This window comes from Hyaena hyaena, unplaced genomic scaffold (assembly GCF_003009895.1).
Source record: "Hyaena hyaena isolate Hyena2069 unplaced genomic scaffold, ASM300989v1 scaffold_311, whole genome shotgun sequence".
Lineage (NCBI taxonomy): Eukaryota > Metazoa > Chordata > Mammalia > Carnivora > Hyaenidae > Hyaena > Hyaena hyaena.
Genome location: NW_024080944.1, coordinates 2019098 through 2038514, shown reverse-complemented (window position 1 = coordinate 2038514; position 19417 = coordinate 2019098). Strand labels below are relative to the sequence as shown.

The 19417-nt window shown below is 38.9% G+C and overlaps 1 protein-coding gene across 3 annotated transcripts in view; it reads left to right on the top strand.

Moving 5' to 3' along the window:
* Positions 1-19417, top strand: part of GK5 (glycerol kinase 5) — a 78694-nt gene that overhangs the window by 21845 nt on the left and 37432 nt on the right. For all 3 annotated transcript variants that reach the window (XM_039248558.1, XM_039248561.1, XM_039248559.1), the window contains 5 exons: positions 3585-3716; positions 11298-11373; positions 12903-12964; positions 13046-13119; positions 13431-13491. In XM_039248558.1, the coding sequence (XP_039104489.1) occupies positions 3585-3716; positions 11298-11373; positions 12903-12964; positions 13046-13119; positions 13431-13491 (405 nt within the window). The remainder of the gene's footprint in view (positions 1-3584; positions 3717-11297; positions 11374-12902; positions 12965-13045; positions 13120-13430; positions 13492-19417) is intronic.

Sequence of the window (19417 nt, the reverse complement as noted above, 5' to 3'; positions counted from 1 at the left end):
ACACCAAATCTCAAATCATGATATAAAACTGACTTCAGGGACTCCTGGGTGGCTTAGTCAGTTAAGTGGTTGACTTCAGTTCAGGTCACGATCTCTTGGTTCATGAGTTTGAGCCCTGTGTCAGACTCTATGCTGACAGCTCAGAGCCTGGAGCCGGCTTTGGATTCAGGGTCTCCCTCGCTCTCTGCCCTTCCCCCACTCACATTCTGTCTCTGTCTTTCTCATTAAAAAAAAAAATAGTAAAAATTGACTTCGAGCACAAAACTCAGTGTTTAAAGCACTTTTTCTACTCAATATTGAACATGTGCATCATGTAAGCTTTGGCTTCTCTTAGGAGAAAAATGTGCATGGATTCTTACAGGTTAGCACATGCTCTTCCAGGGACTGTCCTGCCAGTGGAGGAACCCCACCCTGCACCCATCCTATCCTAGATGCTTATGGTTTATTGACTGAGGCTCCTGGAAATGTTTAGGGTGTACATGCCAGAGATGGCACCAAAGTCATCAGTTTAGCCACGTTTAGCTCCAGGCAACAAAGTGAAGTAACTAAAATGTGTTGGCAATCTCCTGGCACCATTGTTTTCCTCCAGTCTTCCCAGCAGCCATGCTTCTTCTCACTGTTGTTCTGATGCTTGTTTGATGGTTGCTAAGGCTTCTCTGCTTTTAGCATAAAATCCTAACTCCCTACCATGGATTGGCCCCATCCACAACTCTGACCCTTTCCCAGAAGCTGCTGAGGATTCAGCCCCAGCTTTGCGAGCCTGCTTCCGTTCTTGTAGCACCCAAGCTGTCTCTCACCTTAAGGCCTTCGTACCTGCAAGGGGCTCTCCTGCCTTCAGGACTGGATTCCTCTCATCCTTCCAGGCCCAGCTCACCTGCCACCTCCTCTGTGTGAGGCCTTTCCTGCCATCCTATTTATACAGAGTAGTTTCACCCCCTGCCCCCAATCCAGTCTCTGTCCTTTATTTCTTTCACAGCACTTATCATTTTTCAAAGACTTTTTTTTTTTTTTCTAAATTTATTTCTAGGAGAGAGAGAGAGAGACAGCTTGAGCAGGGGAGGGTCAGAGAGAGAGGGAATCACAGACTGAAACAGGCTCCAGGCTCCGAGCTGGCAGCCAGCACAGAGCCCGATGCGGGGCCCGAACCCACGAACCGTGAGATCATGACCTGAGCGAAATTCGGACGCTCAACCGACTAAGCCACCCAGGCGCCCCTCAAAGACTTTGAGACATACATTTTTTTCAGTTGAAATTTTAATTGAGACAATTATAGACTCACATGCAGTTGTAAGAAATAATACAGGGATCCCTTATAGGCTCTGCAGTTTCTCTCAATGTAACTGTTTACAAAACTATAGCATAGTGTCACAACCAGGACATTGACAACAAAATGTTAACTGTATGTGAATTAAAAGTACAGGTGTTAGGGGCACTGCGTGACTCAGTCAGTGAAGCTTCTGGCTCCTGATTTCAGCTCAAATCATGATCTCACAGTTTGTGGGGCCGAGCCCCACTTTGGGCTCTGAGCCCACAGCACGGACCTGCTTGGGATTCTCTCTCCTTCCCTCTCTGCCCCTCCCCCACTTGCATGTGCTCTCTGTCTTTCTCTCTCAAAATAAATAAATAAACTTTAAGAAAAAAGTACAGGTATTAGAACTCTTAATAATTTTGTGTGCTCCCTGACCCCAGGTATCTGCATTTTAATAGAAGATCCCTGAAAGATTAAATCTAATTTTTTAAATAGAGGAAGGTATAGTGTTCTAAGGGAGAAAAAACTTCTTTCAGTTTGAAGCATTCTTTAACATATAACACATCAGAGGAAGGATTATGGGTGGTTCCGTTAGATACTTTAAGGATGTCTTATCTTTTATTAAACAGTGCCAAATATGTAGAAACAGGAAGTTTGAGCATGGAATAAGGTGAAAAGGAAGTTAAAAGGGTACAAACTTTCAGTTATGAGATGAATAAGGTCTGAGGATCTAATGTATAACATGATGACTGTAATTTATAACACTGTATTATATAATTAAAATTTGCTAAGAGTAGATTTAAGTGCTTTCACCAAAAAGAAGAGGAAAAAAAAAAAAGGACATGGAGCACTGGATGGCTAGGTAGCTGAATGCCTCCTGACTCTTGATTTCGTCTCAGGTCATGCTCTCATAGGTTCATGAGTTTGAGCCCCACATGGGGCTCTGCACTGACAGTGTGGGGCCTGCTTGGGATCCTCTCTCTCTCCCTCTCTTTCTGCCCCTCCCCCACGCTCTCTCTTTACCTCTCTCAAAATAAATAAACTTAAAAAAAAAGACAAAACTGAAGTGTAGAGAGAATTGAGTCTATACATTCTCTTGATTGTTACACTTATTTTAGTAAATACACCCATCTTTCAGTAAATACACCCATCTTTAGTAAATACACCCTTATTTTTTAGGGAAGGAGTGGGCAATAACAGAGGAGAAAATGCAAGAAGGGGGTAAATTCTCTATAAGTGAATATTCTGTAAAACATGAGGCTCAAAAGTTGAATTGTCCGTCTCCATTCTTGTAGTCGGTGGCAGGATAGAGTTTTTATTTTTGATGTGTGTGTGTGTGTGTGTGTGTGTGTGTGTGTGTGTGTGTATTTTTACTATGTATTACAAACCTTAAAACTCAAAGCAGATTTTCTGTGAGAGGCTTTTTTTTTAATTAAAGATTTTGCTTACTAAAAAGTAAATTTAAAGCTATATATATTTCATCTTCGATTTTGTTAAGTATAGGTAGTGTCCAATGAAATCATACATCCCAATTTTAGGTACTTGATGTGTAGGGGAATTTCCTTTATGGGTTAATAGTTACCTCATTAAAAATATATTTCTTTTTTTTAATGTTTTTTTTTTTTTAAATTTACTTCTGAGAGCGAGAGAGAGAGACAGCGTGAGCAGGGAGGGTCAGAGAGAGAGGGAGACACAGAATCTGAAACAGGCTCCAGGCTCTGAGCAGCTGTCACCACAGAGCCTGACTTGGGGCTCAAATCAATGAACTGTGAGATCATGACCTGAGCTGAAGTTGGATGTTTAACTGACTGAGTCACCCAGGTGCCCCTAAAAATATATTTCTAATAGGAATATAGTCTTATGCCTTTACTCTCTCCCTTTCTTTTTCTTATTTTTTAAGTTTTTTTTTTTTTTTTNTCTCACATAGAAATACATAAAACATTAAATAAAATTTTTATTATTTTTTATTTTTTTTTTTTTTTTTTGTAATCTCTGCACCCAGTGTGGGGCTCAAACCTACAACCCTGAGACCAAGAATCACATGCTTCTCTGACTGAGCCAGCCAGACGTCCCTCTCCCTTTTATTTTAAAAGATTTTATCTTGAGCTTTTTGTGTTTATTAAAGAAGATCATAGTAAATGTGTTATATCTCATGTTAGAATGCAAATGTCGTCCACTTGGGGTAATACTGCTTTACTTCATTTTCTTAGGTGCCGAGAACACTAGAAGTTGTTGAATGATTTGTTATCGGGTTTATTTTCATATGTGTAGAATTAATATAGAAATATCAAACACCATTAAGTGCATTTTCCTAAAATATCTTTTTTCCTACTAGCTAATACAGAGTTCCTGCCGACTGCTGCACCTTTTCACTAGAAATAAACGATTTTTAGCAGTCAGTTTGTTCAGTTTCACAAACCAGCATGTTTCTTTGAGATTGGCCTGGATTTTACAGAACCTGGTTGAGGTAAGGAAAGATTTTGTGTGTGCGTTGTATGTGTGTGGGTGTAGACTACAGGAAATACAGAATTAAAGGAATAAAGCACTGGGTGATATATGTAAGCCAACTTGACAATAAACTAAGAAAAAAAAGAAACAATAAAACAAAAGAGTAAAGTGGTTAATATAATGAAAAAAAAAAGAATTAAAGGAATAAAGATAGTAATTTGATTATTTGAGGGAAAATTATGTCCACTACATATTGGGATAGAATACAAGGAATCTTTACTTAGTTTGTTTTAAGCCTTTTTTATTATGAGTTATAACATATACAGAAAACCCAATCAAACAAAAATATACCAGTCAGTGATACATTCTGGAGCAAAACACCTGTGTAACACTACTTGCATCAAGAAACAGAACGTTGTGAAACTGTGTATCAGATATGTTTCTTTCTTAACACTATCTTTTCGTTTTATCTGAATTTTTTCGAATTTTGGATAAATGGAATTCATGTTTATTTTTTTGTGTCTGACACCTTTTAACATTATATTTGTGAAATATACCCATATTGGGCATAAATTAATTTTCTTACATTTTCATTGCTATTTAGTGTTCAGTGTATGATTCTATCTCTATCCCTTCGTTCATGTACATTTGAGTTATTTCTAGTTCGGGGCTATTATAAATTGTACTGTCACTGCAGTACATATAAATGCATTTCTGCTACATCTATACATGGGAATGGAATTTTTAGGGCATGAATGGATATGTATATCTTCAACTTTAGTGGATAATGTCAAAGGTTTCCCACAGTTTTTGACAGTTTACATACCTACTGTCAGTCAATGTCAGTCAATGAGAGGACTTCTTATTTCATTTATTATCATACTTGATATTACCAGGGATTTTTTTTAGCCATTTTGGTACATAAATCATGATCTCTTGTTGTGATTTTAGACTGATAAAAAAAAGAAGATCCAACTGTATGCTGTCTATAGGAGAAATATTTTAGATTCAAAAATACAAATCAGTTAAAAGTAAAAGGATGGAAAAGATCTCTCATGCAAACAGCATCCATAAACTAAGTGGCTATAATATTAGCAAAATAGACTTTAACACAAAAAATGTTACGAGAGATAAAGAAGAGCATTTTGTAATAAGTCATTCCATCAGAAACATATAACAATTATAAACATATATGCATGTAGTAACAGTGCTTCAAACAAATGAAGCAAAAATTGTCAGAATTAAAGGGGAAGGTAAACAATTCAAAAGTAATAGTTGGAGACTTCAACACTCCACTTTGATAATGGATAAAACAATTAGACAGAAGCTCAACAAAGAAATAGCAAACTTGGACAACAGTATAAACTAACTAGACCTTTTATAGAGATCTCCAATAATAACAGAATATGCATTCTTAAGTGCACATGTGGTATTCTCCAGGATAGATCACATGCTACACCATAATACAAGCCTTACTAAATTTAAAAGGACTGAAATTATACAAAATATTTCTTTGATAATGAATGAAGTTAAACATAGTTAACAGATATGGGGCTCCTGGCTGACTTAGTAGGTGGACCATGGGACTCTTGATCTCAGGGTTGGGCATCAAAGCCCCACGTTGGGTGTAGATTACTTAAAAATAAAATCTTTATAGGGCACCTGGGTGCCTCAGTTGGTTAATCTTCTGACTCTTGGTTTCAGCTTAGGCCATGATCTCACCTGAATTCGAGTCCCACATTGGGCTCTCTTCTGTCAAAATGTGGAGCCTGCTTGAGATTCTCTCTCTGCCCCACCCCTGCTCATCCTTGCTCTCTCTCTCAGAATAAATAAGTAAACATTAAAATAAAATGAAATTCTCAACTAATTTGACAATAAACTATTTGTAAAAAAAAAAAAAAAAAGAATGTGGAAACCACAAAAAAAAATAAATAAATAAAATGAAATTCTTAAAAACATAATTAAACATAATTAGCAGAAAGAAATTTGGGGAGTTCAAAAATATATGGAAATCAGGGGCACCTGGGTGGCTCAGTTAAGCGTCTGACTTCGGCTCAGGTCGTGATCTTACAGTTCGTGGGTTCGAGTCCCATGTCAGGCTCTGTGCTGACGGCTAGCTCAGAGCCTGGAGCCTGCTTCGGATTCTGTGTCTCCCTCTCTCTCTCTGACCCTCCCCTGCTCACGCTGCCTCTCTCTCTCAGAAATAAATAAAACATTAAAAAATTTTAAAAATATGGAAATTAGTATACTTAAAAAACTTTTTTAACTTTTTTTTTTTTTTTAATTTTTTGAGAGGCAGAGTGTGATCAGGGGAGGAGCAGAGAGAGAAAGAGACACAAAATCCAAAGCAGGCTCCAGGTTCTGAGCTGTCAGCCCAGAGGCGAACGCAGGGCTCAATCTCACAATCTGTGAGATCATGACTGAGCTCAAATCAAAAGCTGGACACTCAACCGACAGAGCCACCCAGGTGCCCCATGTATACAGACTATATTAACAAAGCATCTAACATTCTACCTTAAAACACTGGCGAAAGATAGCAAACTGAACCCACAGGAGCAGAAGGGGAGAAATATAAAGATTGGCATGAAAATTAATGAAACAGAAAATAGAAAAACAGTTGACAAAATCAACAACACAATGGTTTTTCCATGTCTTTTTATGGCTTGGTAGCGCATTTCTTTTTGTCACTGATTAGTTATTTCACTGCGTAGGTTGTTACAATTCGTTTATCCAATCTCTTGTTGAAGGACAGTGCTTGTTCTAATTTTTGGCACTTGTGAATAAAGTTGCTATAAACGTTTGTGTGCAGGTTTTTTTATGAACGTAACTTTCAGCATATTTGGGTAAATACCTAGGTGTGCAGTTGCTAGATCAGATAAGACTATGTTTAGCCTTGCAAGAAAATGCCTATCCGTATTCCAAAGTGCCTACACTGTTTTATACCCTGGCTACCAACAATGAATGAGAGCTCCACATCCTTGCTAACAATTGATACCAGTTTTGGATTTTAGCCATTCTAATAGGTGTGAGGTAGTATCTCACTGGCTTAATTTGTAATTCTTTAACATAACAATATGATAAAGAAATATGAGTTTTCTTTTTAAACATTGGCAAGAACTTCTAGTATATATTGTCTAGAAGGGATGGCCACATACATTCTTTTCTCATTCCTGATCTTGGAACAAAAGCTTTCAACATTTCACCATTTAGTAAGAATATGTAGTAGGTTTTTTTTTTCTTTTTCTTTTTAAATGTTTATTTATTTATTTTGGGAGAGAGAGTGTGCTCATGGAAGGGGCAAAAAGAGAGGAAGAGACAATCCAAGCAGGCTCTGTGCTGTGCTGTCAGTGCAGGGCCCAACACACTGCTCAGGCCCAGGAACTGTGAGACCAGGACCTGAGCTGAAATCAAGAGTCAGATGCTTAACCAACTGAACCACCCAGGTGCCCATGTAGTAGGTTTTCTTGCACCGGGTTGGCTCAGTCGGTTGAGCATCTGTCTGACTTTGGCTCAGGTAATGATCTCACAGTTTGTGAGTTCAAGCCCCACATTAGGCTTGCTGCTGTTGGTACAGAGCCTGCTTCAGATCCTCTGTCCCCTTCTCCACTCACGCACGTGCTATCTTTCAAAAAATAAACATCAAAAAAAAGATAACCTTTCTGAAATTAAGGAAATTCTCTATCATTCCTAGTTTGCTAAGACTTTTTTAAAAAAAATTTTAATGTTTATTTTTGAGAGAGAGAGAAAGAGACAGACAGAATACAAGCAGGGAAGGGGCAGAGAGAGATGGGGACACAGAATTCAAAGAAGGTTCCAGGCTCTGAGCTGTCAGCCTACAGCCCAATGTGGGGCTTGAACTCACGACTTGGAAGATGATGACCTAAACTGAAGTTAGATGTTTAACTGACTGAGCCACCTAGGTGTCCCTTCCAAGACTTGTTATTATTAGTGGAAGTTGAATTTATCAAGTACATTTTCTGCACCTATTGTCTAGGAGTGGCAGCCTACTTGAGGTTTGTAACCCTACAAACCTTGAATTTATTGCTTCTGTTGATATTAAAAATTTTGCAGCCATTATTTTCAAAAGTCATTTCTAGTCCATTCTCTTTATCTCCTTTCCTCCTAGAAAACTGGATTATATGCATGTTAGACCTTCTCATTAAAGGTCCCCTTTGTCTCTCACTCTTTCATATTTTCCATTCTTTTGTCTTTTTGTACTTCATTCTGGATATTTTCTTCTAACCTCTCTCCCATATCTATTCTTTCTTAAGCTGCTTCTAATGTGCTATTAAAACTCATCCATTAAGTTATTAATTTTTTAGTTCTAGAAGTTTTATCTTTACATAATTAATACGGTATTTTAAAGTCCATGACTATTAATTCTAGTGTCTGTCGCCTCTGGACTCTGTCTTTCCCTCTCTTCTATTTTCATGTTCTTTTGTTTCCTCAGATGCCTGATTATTGCATTTCTTTTAAATTTAAAATGCTTAATGGATGTATGATTAACATACAAAAAGCTGAACATATTTAATATATACAACTTGATGAGTTCGGTGAGCCTAGTTACTTATTCGTATGCATATGTATGTATATCAGCTAGACATAGTATTTGGAAAATTGTGTGTAGAAATTATGAGAGCCTTAACTTAGCACTCTCTTGCCCTGGATAAGATTTATGTTTGTTTCTTCCATTTTTCTAGACACCAGGATTACCTCAATCCACTTTAGTGATTGAGATGATTTAAAACTGAGTTGCAGTTCCTGTGAGAGCCTGTCTTTCTGGTTTCCCCTTAGTCATAGAATAGAGTCATTTGGAGTCTTAGCCCAAAGCATGGAGGATCGACCTTGATCCTCCTACCTTGGGAAGTCCTAATATCAACTCTCTTGATAGTCTCAAATCAACCTACTACCTCTCAGAGGACCGGGCTTTCAAATATTTTTTAAATGAACAGATGAATTTACTACTTGCCAGGCATTGTTGCTACTCACTGAAATTACTTTTGTCTAATCTGGAACAAATTTTAGAATCGCAATTTCTAAATTTAAAGAGAGTTTGAAATAAAGTAATAAGCACTCCATACTTGAATGGAATCTTTAAAATACTTGTTATAAATAATCTCCAGATAACTTCCTCTTTGGAATATATGTCACGTTTTCATTTTATTAATCCTTTCTACTTTTGAAATATAATCCATCCTTAAATGTATTCATTTGCCATTCTTTTTATCTTATTTTTTTTAAACTTTTTTTTAACGTTTTATTTATTTTTTAGAGAGAGAGAGAGACAGCATGATCAGGGGAGGGTCAGAGAGAGAGGGAGATACAGAATCTGAAATAGGCTCCAGGCTCTGAGCTAGCTGTCAGCACAGAGCCCAACGCGGGGCTCGAGCCCACGAACCGTGAGATCATGACCTGAGCCGAAGTCGGACGCTTAACCGACTGAGCCACCCAGGCACCCCATTATCTTATTTATTTAGGAGGCATTTTTTAAAACATCTATTATATGCCAGGAACCCTCCTAGGTGTTGGGCTTATAAATATGAATGCAATTTAGTTCTTACTCTTCAGTAGTAAGCTACTTAAGGCTAAGGGCTCTAGTAGGGAAGTAATGACGTTGTAAGATAATGGCCATATGGAAGTTAGCCATTGGATGCCGAGTTTGGCAAAGCCAGGAAATGCTAGTCTTGATGGATAAATAAGAGTTAGAAAGGTGGTGAAGTGTGATGTAGGGCATTGTTTTCACTATATTAATAATATCTTTAGGGGCGCCTGGGTGGCTTAGTCGGTTAAGCGTCCGACTTTTGCTTAGGTCATGATCTCGTGGTTCGTGGGTTCGAGCCCCGCGTCGGGCTCTGTGCTGACTGCCAGCTCAGAGCCTGGAGCGTGTTTCAGAGTCTGTGACTCCCTCTCTCTCTGACCCTCCCCTGCTCACGCTGTCTCTCTCACTCTCTCTCCTAGAAATAAAAAAAATAATAATAATTAAAAAAAATAATATCTTTAAAAAAATATCTTGGGACACCTGGCTGGCTCATTTGGTAGAGCATGAGATGCTTGATCTCAGGGTTGTGAGTTCGAGCCCCATGTTGGGCACACAGCCTATTTAAAAAAAATGGTAATAATGATATTTTGACAAGTATTTCATTTTCTCTGTTAGCTATTTTAAAGAGTTTTTGATACTTTTGTTTCCTGTGGCATGCTTTATACTAAGGATTAGCAAATTTTTTCTGTAACATGCCATTTAGTGATAATTTAAACTTTGAAGGGGGCGCCTGGGTGGCTCAGTCTGTTAACTGTCTGACTTCGGCTCAGGTCATGATCTCATGGTTCGTGGATTGAGCCCCGCATCAGGCTCTGTGCTGACAGCTCAGAGCCTGGAGCCTGCTTCGGATTCTGTATCTCCCTCTCTCTGTCCCTCCCCGCCGCAAATTCTGTCTCTCTCTGTCTCAAAAATAAATAAACATTAAAAAAATAGTTAAAAAATTTTATCTGTGGACACTGAAATTTGAATTTCATGTACTTGTTATATGTTACAAAGTATTCTTTTTAAAGACAGTTATAAAATTTACTTTAAAAATTTTTTTAAACATTTATTATTAAGAAATAGAGACAGAGCATGAGCATGGAAGGGGCAGAGAGAGGGGAAGACCCGGAATCCGAAGCAGGCTCCAGGCTCTGAGCTGTCACCACAAAGCCCAACGCAGGGCTTGAACCCACCAGTGGTGAGATCATGACCTGAGCCAAAGTTGGACACTGAAGTGACTGAGCCACCCAGGTGCCTCCTCGACAGTTATAAAATTTGAAAACCATTCTTCACTTGCTGTACAGTTAGGCAGTGGGTTGAATTTGAACTGTGGTCATAGTGTACCATCCCCTGTTTTAGACTTCTTAAAAATAAGTTAGAGATATTTGTATGTCTAAAAACATGTATATATACTTTGTTTATTCATCACAAAGCTAACACACGTTTCATGTAAAATCGAAGCCTTTTATACCTTATAGTAATTGCTTAGAACTGTTTGGGGGTATGTTTTAAAAATAGTTTCTTTATAGCTTTATTTCTTTTTTTTTTTTTTTTATTTTTTTTTTTAATGTTTTATTTACTTCTAGGAGAGAGAGAGAGAGAGAGAGAGACAGCGTGAGCAGGGGAGGGTCAGAGAGAGAGGGAGTCACAGACTCTGAAACACGCTCCAGGCTCTGAGCTGGCAGTCAGCACAGAGCCCGACGCGGGGCTCGAACCCACGAACAGTGAGATCATGACCTAAGCGAAAGTCGGACGCTCAACCGACTAAGCCACCCAGGCGCCCCGCTTTATTTCTTTTTTTTAATTAAAATAATTTCTTTTTAGAGAGAGAGGGCATGAGCAGGGGAGAGGGGCAGAGAGAGAGAGAATCCCAATGCAGTGCTCAGTCTCACAAACCATAAGTTCAGGATCTGAACTGAAACCAAGAGTCACATGCTCAACTGACTGAGCCATCCAGGTGCCCCTGTATATATTCATTCTTATAAAAAATGGGATTATATTGCATTTACTGATTAAATTTAATTGTGTACTTAATAATTTAATTTCTTTGAGTCAGTTTTGTGCCATTGTGTTTTTAAGGTGCAAAAGGCAGTTGAAGAAGATAATTGCTGCTTTGGGACAATTGATACCTGGTTGTTACACAAGCTCACAAAAGGTAAAGATGGTCTGATTGATCTATCTTAAGTAACTGAAAATATGTTTTGTATTTTATTTACTTATTTTTTTATAATGTATCATCGAGTTAGCTAACATACAGTGTATATAATGTAGTCTTGGCTTCGGGAGTAGATTCCTGTGATTTGAAATTTTTTTAAATGTTTATTGTGAGTGAGCAAGTGGGGGAGGGGCAGAGAGAGAGAGGGAGAGAGAGAATCCCAAGCAAGCTTTGAGCTGTCAATGCAGAGCCCAATGTGGGGCTCAAACTCATAAACCATGAGATCATGACCTGAGCTAAAATCAAGAGTTGGATGCTTTACCCACTGAACCACCCAAAAACCCCCCATGTAACTGAAATTTGACTGCTAGAAATGTTTCACCTAAAAAAATAGAAGTTACTTTTTCTTCTTCCATATCTCAAATATACTGTTCTTTGGTACCCCAGTAACTTCATGCAATAGTAAAGCTACATTACTTTTAAATTTGCAAGAGGATTTTTATTTTTTATTTTTTTAATGCTTTATTTATTTATTCATTTATTTTTTACATTTGTTTATTTTTGAGAGACAGAGACAGAGCACAGGTGGGAGAGGAGAGAGAAAGAGACACAGAATCTGAAGTAGGCTTCAGGCTCTGAGCTGTCAGCAGAGCCCCACCCAGGGTTCGAACTCAAAAACCATGAGATCATGACCTGAGCCGAAGTCAGATGCTTAACCAACTGAGTCACCCAGGCATCCCTTGTTTATTTCTGAGAGAGAGAGAGAGAAAGAGAACGAGCGTACAAGCAGAGGAGGTGCAGAGATAGAGGGGGACAGAGGATCAGAAGCAGGTTCTGTGCTGTCAGCAGCCACCCTGATGTGGGGCTCGAATTAACAAAGCACAAGATCATGACCTAAGCCAAAGGCAGACACTCAACTGACAGAGCCACCCAGACACCCCAAAGAAGGTGATTTTTGGGGCACCTGAGGGGCTCAGTCAGTTAAGCATCCGACTTCAGCCCATGTCATCATCTCATAGTTCGTAGATTCGAGCCCTGTGTCGGGCTCTGTGCTGACAGCTAATAGCCTAGAGCCTGCTTTGGATTCTATGTCTCCCTCTCTCTCTGCCCCTCCCTGCTCACACACACACTCTCTCTCTCAAAAGTAAATAAACATTAGCGGAAAAAAGGGTGATTTTTAAATTGTAGTAGAACCTCAAATAGAAAGTGAAGAAACAGTCTTAATTTCAAAAGTGGTAAGACGAGTTAAATGTGTGGGCAGCTTTGCAGCTAGGCAGCTACAGGCATTCACTTGCATCTTTGAACCCCTTTCCTTATCTTGAAACTGGAGGTCATGATGTGACAATGTATATGAAAGTAGTTTTGTAAACTGTAAAAGTTCAAAAAGATGAAGTGGGTAATTCCTTTGGAGACTTGTACTGGAAATACATATTTTTGAATGAATTTGAGGCCAAAGCTCTAACTTATAAACTAGGGATAGTTGTTGACTGACACTACCTGATAATATATTATTTTCAATGTAAATCTAGGTTCTGAATTTGCCACAGATTTTTCAAATGCCAGCACAACTGGGCTGTTTGACCCTTTTAAGGTAAGATTTTTTTCCCTTCCTTTTCAATCACCAATTTTTATATCATTTGCTTGGATTCTGATGGTATATTTTTATACTCAGATGTGTTGGAGTGGGCTCCTGACTTCCCTGCTTTCAATACCATTGTCTCTCCTGCCTCCTGTGAAGGATACGAGGTAAGAATGGACATCAGATACAGAAACCAGCAAAATTTTGCTTTAGTAGGGAAAGCATTTTATTATTTGCTGAGATGATTGTATATCCATGATATAATTTTTTGGACTATGCGGAAATCAATTTGTTGCATTTTATTTATTTTTTTTTATTTTTTATTTTTATTTTTTTTAATTTATTTTTATTTTTTTTTTTTTTACAAATAGTTTATTGTCAAATTAGTTTCTACATAACACTCAGTGCTCATCCCCATGCATTTTAGAATTAATATTTTTAGTGCTGTAACTGACTCTTTAATCAATTTTATTTGAAGCCACAATTTTGGATCAGTGGACGAAGAGATATTTGGTGTGCCTATACCAATAGTGGCCTTGGTAAGTAGAAAACTTGAGGGTTTCTCCATGTATAGTATAAAGTAACTAATATATATGAATAGTTGGGATTAGATTTAAGAGACATAGAAAGTCCTTACAGAATAAAATTAATTTTTTTCTTTTTAAGTAAAAGTGCTCTGGATTATAATCAGAAGTATTTTTTGTATTCTGGAAAGGGGTTCATTGGGCCTTACATGAAAGCAGTTTATGATCTTTCCTGAATTTTATATGTATGGCTTTTCAGAAAACTGTTACTTTTTAAAAAATGTTATATTCTGAGTAATGTGTGGTTTATATTTGATACTCTGAGACAAAAATCAGGGATAGAGCCAATGCTTATTATATCTGATACAGTGTAACCAAATGGTGACAAAACAATTTAAAGTAAAGAAGAATGTTATATTCATGTTGTATAAAATTCTTAGCCAGTATGTACCAGTAGAGAAACTGGAAGAGTGAAAAATTAGCTGGTTGAGGTTTTTGAGGATTCTTTCTTGATTGTACTCTTTCTGTCTGGATGAAAGAGCTAGAACTTAGAGAATCTCAAGGATTTACCAGCTGGTAGAGGGGCTGTGTTGAAACTCTGACCTTGACTTTGATTTCCTATAATAGCTTAAGCAGAAAATATAGACTGTCTTTCCCTAGATGGTTGGTTGCCATAGTAGATGGAGGAATCGGGTGAGAGAAAGGGAATTTAATTCCCAAGTTACAAATTCCTTGTCACTTAGAGAGGATTAGACTTCTTCAACCTAATGGTAGGCGCAGGTTTAGATGAGGTATGGCTGGAAGAACTGAATGTTAGTGACAAAGTGTTCTTCAGATAAATTTTGTCCTTATAATATTGCTGTACTTTGTTAAAAAGATGGTTGCCTGACTGGCTTAGTGAGTAGAGCACAAGACCTTTGCTCTTGGGGCTGTAAGTTTGAGCCCCACATTGAGTGTAGAGATTACTTAAAAATAAAATCTTGGGGCCCCTAGCTGGCTCAGTTGGTTAAGCATCAGGTCATGATCTCATGGTCCTGAGATAAGCCCCACGATGGGCCCTGCACTGGGCCTGTATCCTGCTTAAAATTCTCTCTCTCCCTCCCTCCCTGACTCTCTCTCCCCAGAAACAAACAAAATTAAAATAAAATCTTTAAAAAAAAAAAGAAAGAAAACCAAAGGCCCCAAATAGTAAACCAAGACTTAATACTAGCTAGTCTAACAGTTTCAGCTCCCAGAAATGTAACCTTTAACTAGTCAGCATGGGAATTTTCCATCGGCCCTACAAAATTTACTGAGAGACCCCTTTCATTTCCCTTAGGAAGCTAGTTTTCTCTAAAACAATGACTTTTTGTTGCTAATAATTTTCTTTTTTCCACTCCCTCTCTACCTTTAAAAATCTTTCTTTTTCTGGGGTGCCTGGGTGGTCAGTCGGCTAAGTATCCAACTTCAGCTCAGGCTAGATCGCGCGGTTTTTTAGTTTGAGCCCCACATTGGGCTCTGTGCTGACAGCTCGGAGCCTGGAACCTGCTTCAGATCTGTCTCTGTCTTTCTCTGCCCCTCCCCTGCTTCTGTTCTATCTCTTTCTCTCAAAAATAAATGAACACTAAAAAAAAAATTTCTTTCTCTGTAGCTCTTAGCAGCCCCCACTGCTTGCTAGATGGGATGCTGCCTGATTCATGAATTGTTTAATAAAACTAATTAGAACTTTAAAATTTACTCGTTTAAAGTTTTTGTTATTAAACAGATTTGGTGGCAGGCAGTGACAAGATCCAAAGTGAATTTCCAGCAGCATTCAGGGACAACAAGAAACACAGGCATGGTTTCCTGCACACCCTTTGAATTCACTGTCTTTCTCGCTGTTTCTGAGGGCTGTGGGTAAGTTCCCTCTTGGTTCTGAGCTCTGCTCTTTGTGCATTCAAGCTCCTGCAATCTAACTGGCTTTCCTTTACAGGGTGGGTTAGCTTGAGCTGCCAGAAGGTTATGCCCAGGGCTGGCAGTTTTGCCTGGAGCTTGACTGAGCTGACAAAAGGGTCTGCCCAGAACCAAATCCCTAGCCTTTCAGACCACAATTTCCCTTGAATTGTTAGAAAACCCCACCAAGATTCCCCAAGAATTGGTGGTGGTGAGCACAGGGCCTTCTCTTGACCAGGACACAGCAACATCTCTGGGTTGTTGCTAATACATTATGTTGCACATGTTTGTCTTGTTTTATGTAGATAGAAGCTATTGCTGTCAGGGCTCTCAGAGGCCGACAACCTGTAAAATTGGTGGGCATAAGTTGAGCATTTAAAGGGTGTTAGAGCGCTCACCGCCTCAAGAAAATAGAGGAAGTTGATCACAGAGTGGGTTAAATTGATACAAGTTCACTCACCAACCTCAAGAAAACTTCTATACAGTAAGGTACACTGTAAAATATGCATGATCCCCAACCCAGCAGCTCCAACCTAAAATCCCTTTTAGGGATTAGTTCAGCTCCAAGAATCTCAAAGCCTTAGCTAATGGTATCTTAAAATTCTAAAAAGTAAAGCATGCCACCTCTGGCACACCTGCTTACTATATATCTAAGAACTAAGTACTGGAAGTTGCAGATAGATATCTTGCAAAAATGGCAGAATCTTACTAAGCTTATTTTGGTAACCATTAGGTTGGGGGAGGGATCCCAAAATAAGGCCAGAAATATGAGTGGCACCCCATTTGTAGCTACATACGGCTGGAGAGAAAATATGGGTTAACTCCATTTGTGCCTAGAATCCTACCAAACTGGAATTTGGTTGTAGGAAATTACAACCTAGAAATACAGTGGCTGTTATGGGAACATTCCAATTAGATAAGATCATTTAAAAAATGCACTGGGGGTGTGCCTGGGTGGCTCCTTCGATTAAGTGTCCAACTTTGGCTCAAGTCACGAACTCCTGGTTTGTGGGTTTGAGCTCCGTGTTGGGCTCTATGCTGACAGCTAAGAGCCTGGAGCCTGCTTCAGATTCTGTCTCCCCCCTCACTGCCTCTCCCCAGCTCGTGATTTGTCTCTCTTTCTCTGTCTGTCTTTGTCTCAAAAATAAACAAACAAACAAAAAAGTGCACTTGGAAGCAAGGATTCCCAAATTAAACAGAATGGGACACTTGTTTTAATTGGCAAGCAGAAGCCTCCAAAAGGTTTTGAAATTCCCAAGTTGTTTCATTAAAAGATTCATTGTAAAAGGCTAATGAAAAAATAAAGATAGAAGAGGCACCCCAAACAAAAAGGCTGCTCCCCTCTTTCCTCCTTGTAGATCTCATTCCACTCATCCTCAGTCTGAATTGTTTTTCCATTCTGAAAAGACTACACAACCATAAACAAACTCTACCATATTAATGGCCTTATAGACATCCCTGAATTTACCTTCGAAGGAGGACACCCACAGGGTCCCCTCCTAGAGTTGTTGAAACTGAGGAATTTTCTGGTAAAACTGCTACATCACTGCATTAAACAGCCAAGGAGAAACTCTGGTAGACACCAGACCCTGCAGAGGGGATCCTGGAAAAACTGGCAGAAGCCAGCAAAGGGTGAAAGTTCTTTTCTTTCTTTTTTTTTTTTTTTTAAGTTTATCTATTTTGTGAGAGAGAGTGTGCAAGTGTGAGCACACACACATATGGGAAGGGGCAGAGATAGAGGGAAAATCCCAAGCAGGCTCTTCACTGTCAGCAGGGAGTAAAGGGTGAAAATTCTTACCAGGATCAGTTCCTTCCAAATCTCAGTCTGTAGTACCCAGTCCAAAGAGGAAAATAAAATTTCACATTGTCCCTTCCTTTTCAAATTCAAATTCATTGGTGCTTAATCCTTTTCTTCCAGAGATACATAGTGCATTCTTATTTGTCTGGTTTTGCGTGACTGGTCTTGGCTTTTTGCCCTCCTGGGACATGCAGGTTTGGGTTCTTTATTTTGACTATCATTGAGAGTGACTCTGGATCTTGAGAAGGTAGTATCTTTTGCACCTCTTCAGGGACCCCTTTTACAGTCATAGGGGTTTATTCAGTACCACCAGAAATGTTCAAAATTAGAAGCATGTCCCTAGAAGAAAATGAAGCAAATGAAAATAATATAGTTGGATAGGTGGATCAACCTATGTCATGTAAGTTACAACCCAATTGTTAGAGGAATTGAAAGCAACTGTCCTTATCTTACAAATCTTCATAAAACTAAAACCATAGCTCTAGAGGCAATCCAGAGTTTACCTATTGCTTTAGCAGTCCCAGAATTGCCCCCGATTTTTAAATATTTAAAACATTTTTTAGTTTATTTTTGAGACAGAGAGAGACAGAGCATGAGTGGGGGAGGGGCAGCGAGAGAGGGAGACACAGAATCCAAAACAGGCTCCAGGCTCTGAGCTAGCTGTCAGCACAGAGCCCAACGTGGGGCTCGAGCCCATGAACCGTGAGATCATAACCTGAGACGAAGTTGGACGCTTAACCGACTGAACCACCCAGGTGCCCCTTAATATTTTATTTTTATTTTTGAAAGAGAGAGACAGAGTGCAAGTGGGGGAGGGGCAGAGAGAGAAGGGGACACAGAATCTGAAGCAGGCTCCAGGCTCTGTGCTGGCTCTAACCCATGAACTGTGAGATCATGACCTGAGCTGAAGTCAGCCGCTTAACTGACTGAGCCACCCAGGTGCCCCCAAAATTTAGGTAAACTTTTAAATAGTTTCCTAAATCTTTTTGGTAACCCAATGTCTTAAGATTTTGCTGAATTAGGTTAAGTAATGAGTTAAGTTTAATTCATCAATATCTAAATCATTTGTAAATAACAGAAAACACTAAAACATTAATTATTGAACATAAGTTTATCTACTTGTGGCTTCTTATTCCAGAAAAACTAAAATATAATTGGATGTGTTAGTGATGTGGAAATATTGGGGTTCAGAGCCAAGGGCCAAGAAAGAATTCTTGAGACATCTTCAGTGCAAAAAGGTGGTTTTATTAAAGCATGAGGACAGGACCTGAGGGCAGAAAGAGTCTCACAGGTGTACTGACAGGTAACTGATTACATTTTCAAGTTGGGAGGGGTTTAGGGATAGCATAAGTCTCTAAGGAACTTTGGAAACAAGGTTTCCAGGACCTTGAGGGACTAGCTGTTGTTAGGAAAACAACTGTCTAGTGAAACCTTAGTCATGAGACTAAGATGTGTATCTTTAGATGTGTATCAGTGAGCCATATGGTTGGAGGATGATTGCTAACATATATCCTGGGGCATAGACATAAAGGAAGTTTCCAAAAGAATTTTTATATGTTAAAGGAGACTTTCAGGGTCCTAGAGGTCAGGATAATGTTAAGCTAAGATTGCCTTTTGCCCTGAGCAAAGTGTTATCATTGAGGCCTCTGAGTTCCTAGAGGAAGGTCATTTCCTGTCTCAAGGACTTGTCAATGGGCAATAAGTTGTAAGGAAATGTAATTTTTTTTTCTTTTGCCTTTGGCACCACATCATTAGCACTACATTGGATAATTTTAAAGGCATATGCTTCTAAAAATTATAAAGTATATCTATAAATTTACCAATCTAAAGAATGCTGATATAGGGGTGCCTGGGTAGCTCAGTTGGTTGAGCATCCGACTTTGGCTCAGGTCATGATCTCACGGTTCATGAGTTCAAGCCCTGCATAGGGCACTGTGCTGACAGCTCAGAGTCTGGAGCCTGCTTCTGATTCTGTGTCTCCCTCTCTCTCTCCCCCTCCCCTGCTCATGCTCTGTCTCTCACAAAAGCAAAATAAACATTTAAAAAAAAAAAAAAAGAATGCTGATATAACACACAGTTCCCAGTTACTTAACACTACTAGAAATGATAAGGGAAACATCTCCAAGGAAGATTCAAGGGAAGTAAAATATATGTTTTTGATTAAAAAAAAGTGTGAGGAATGGAGATGTACTTTTTTAAGGAAAGAATAGCTGTAGAAATTTTGTGAAAAAG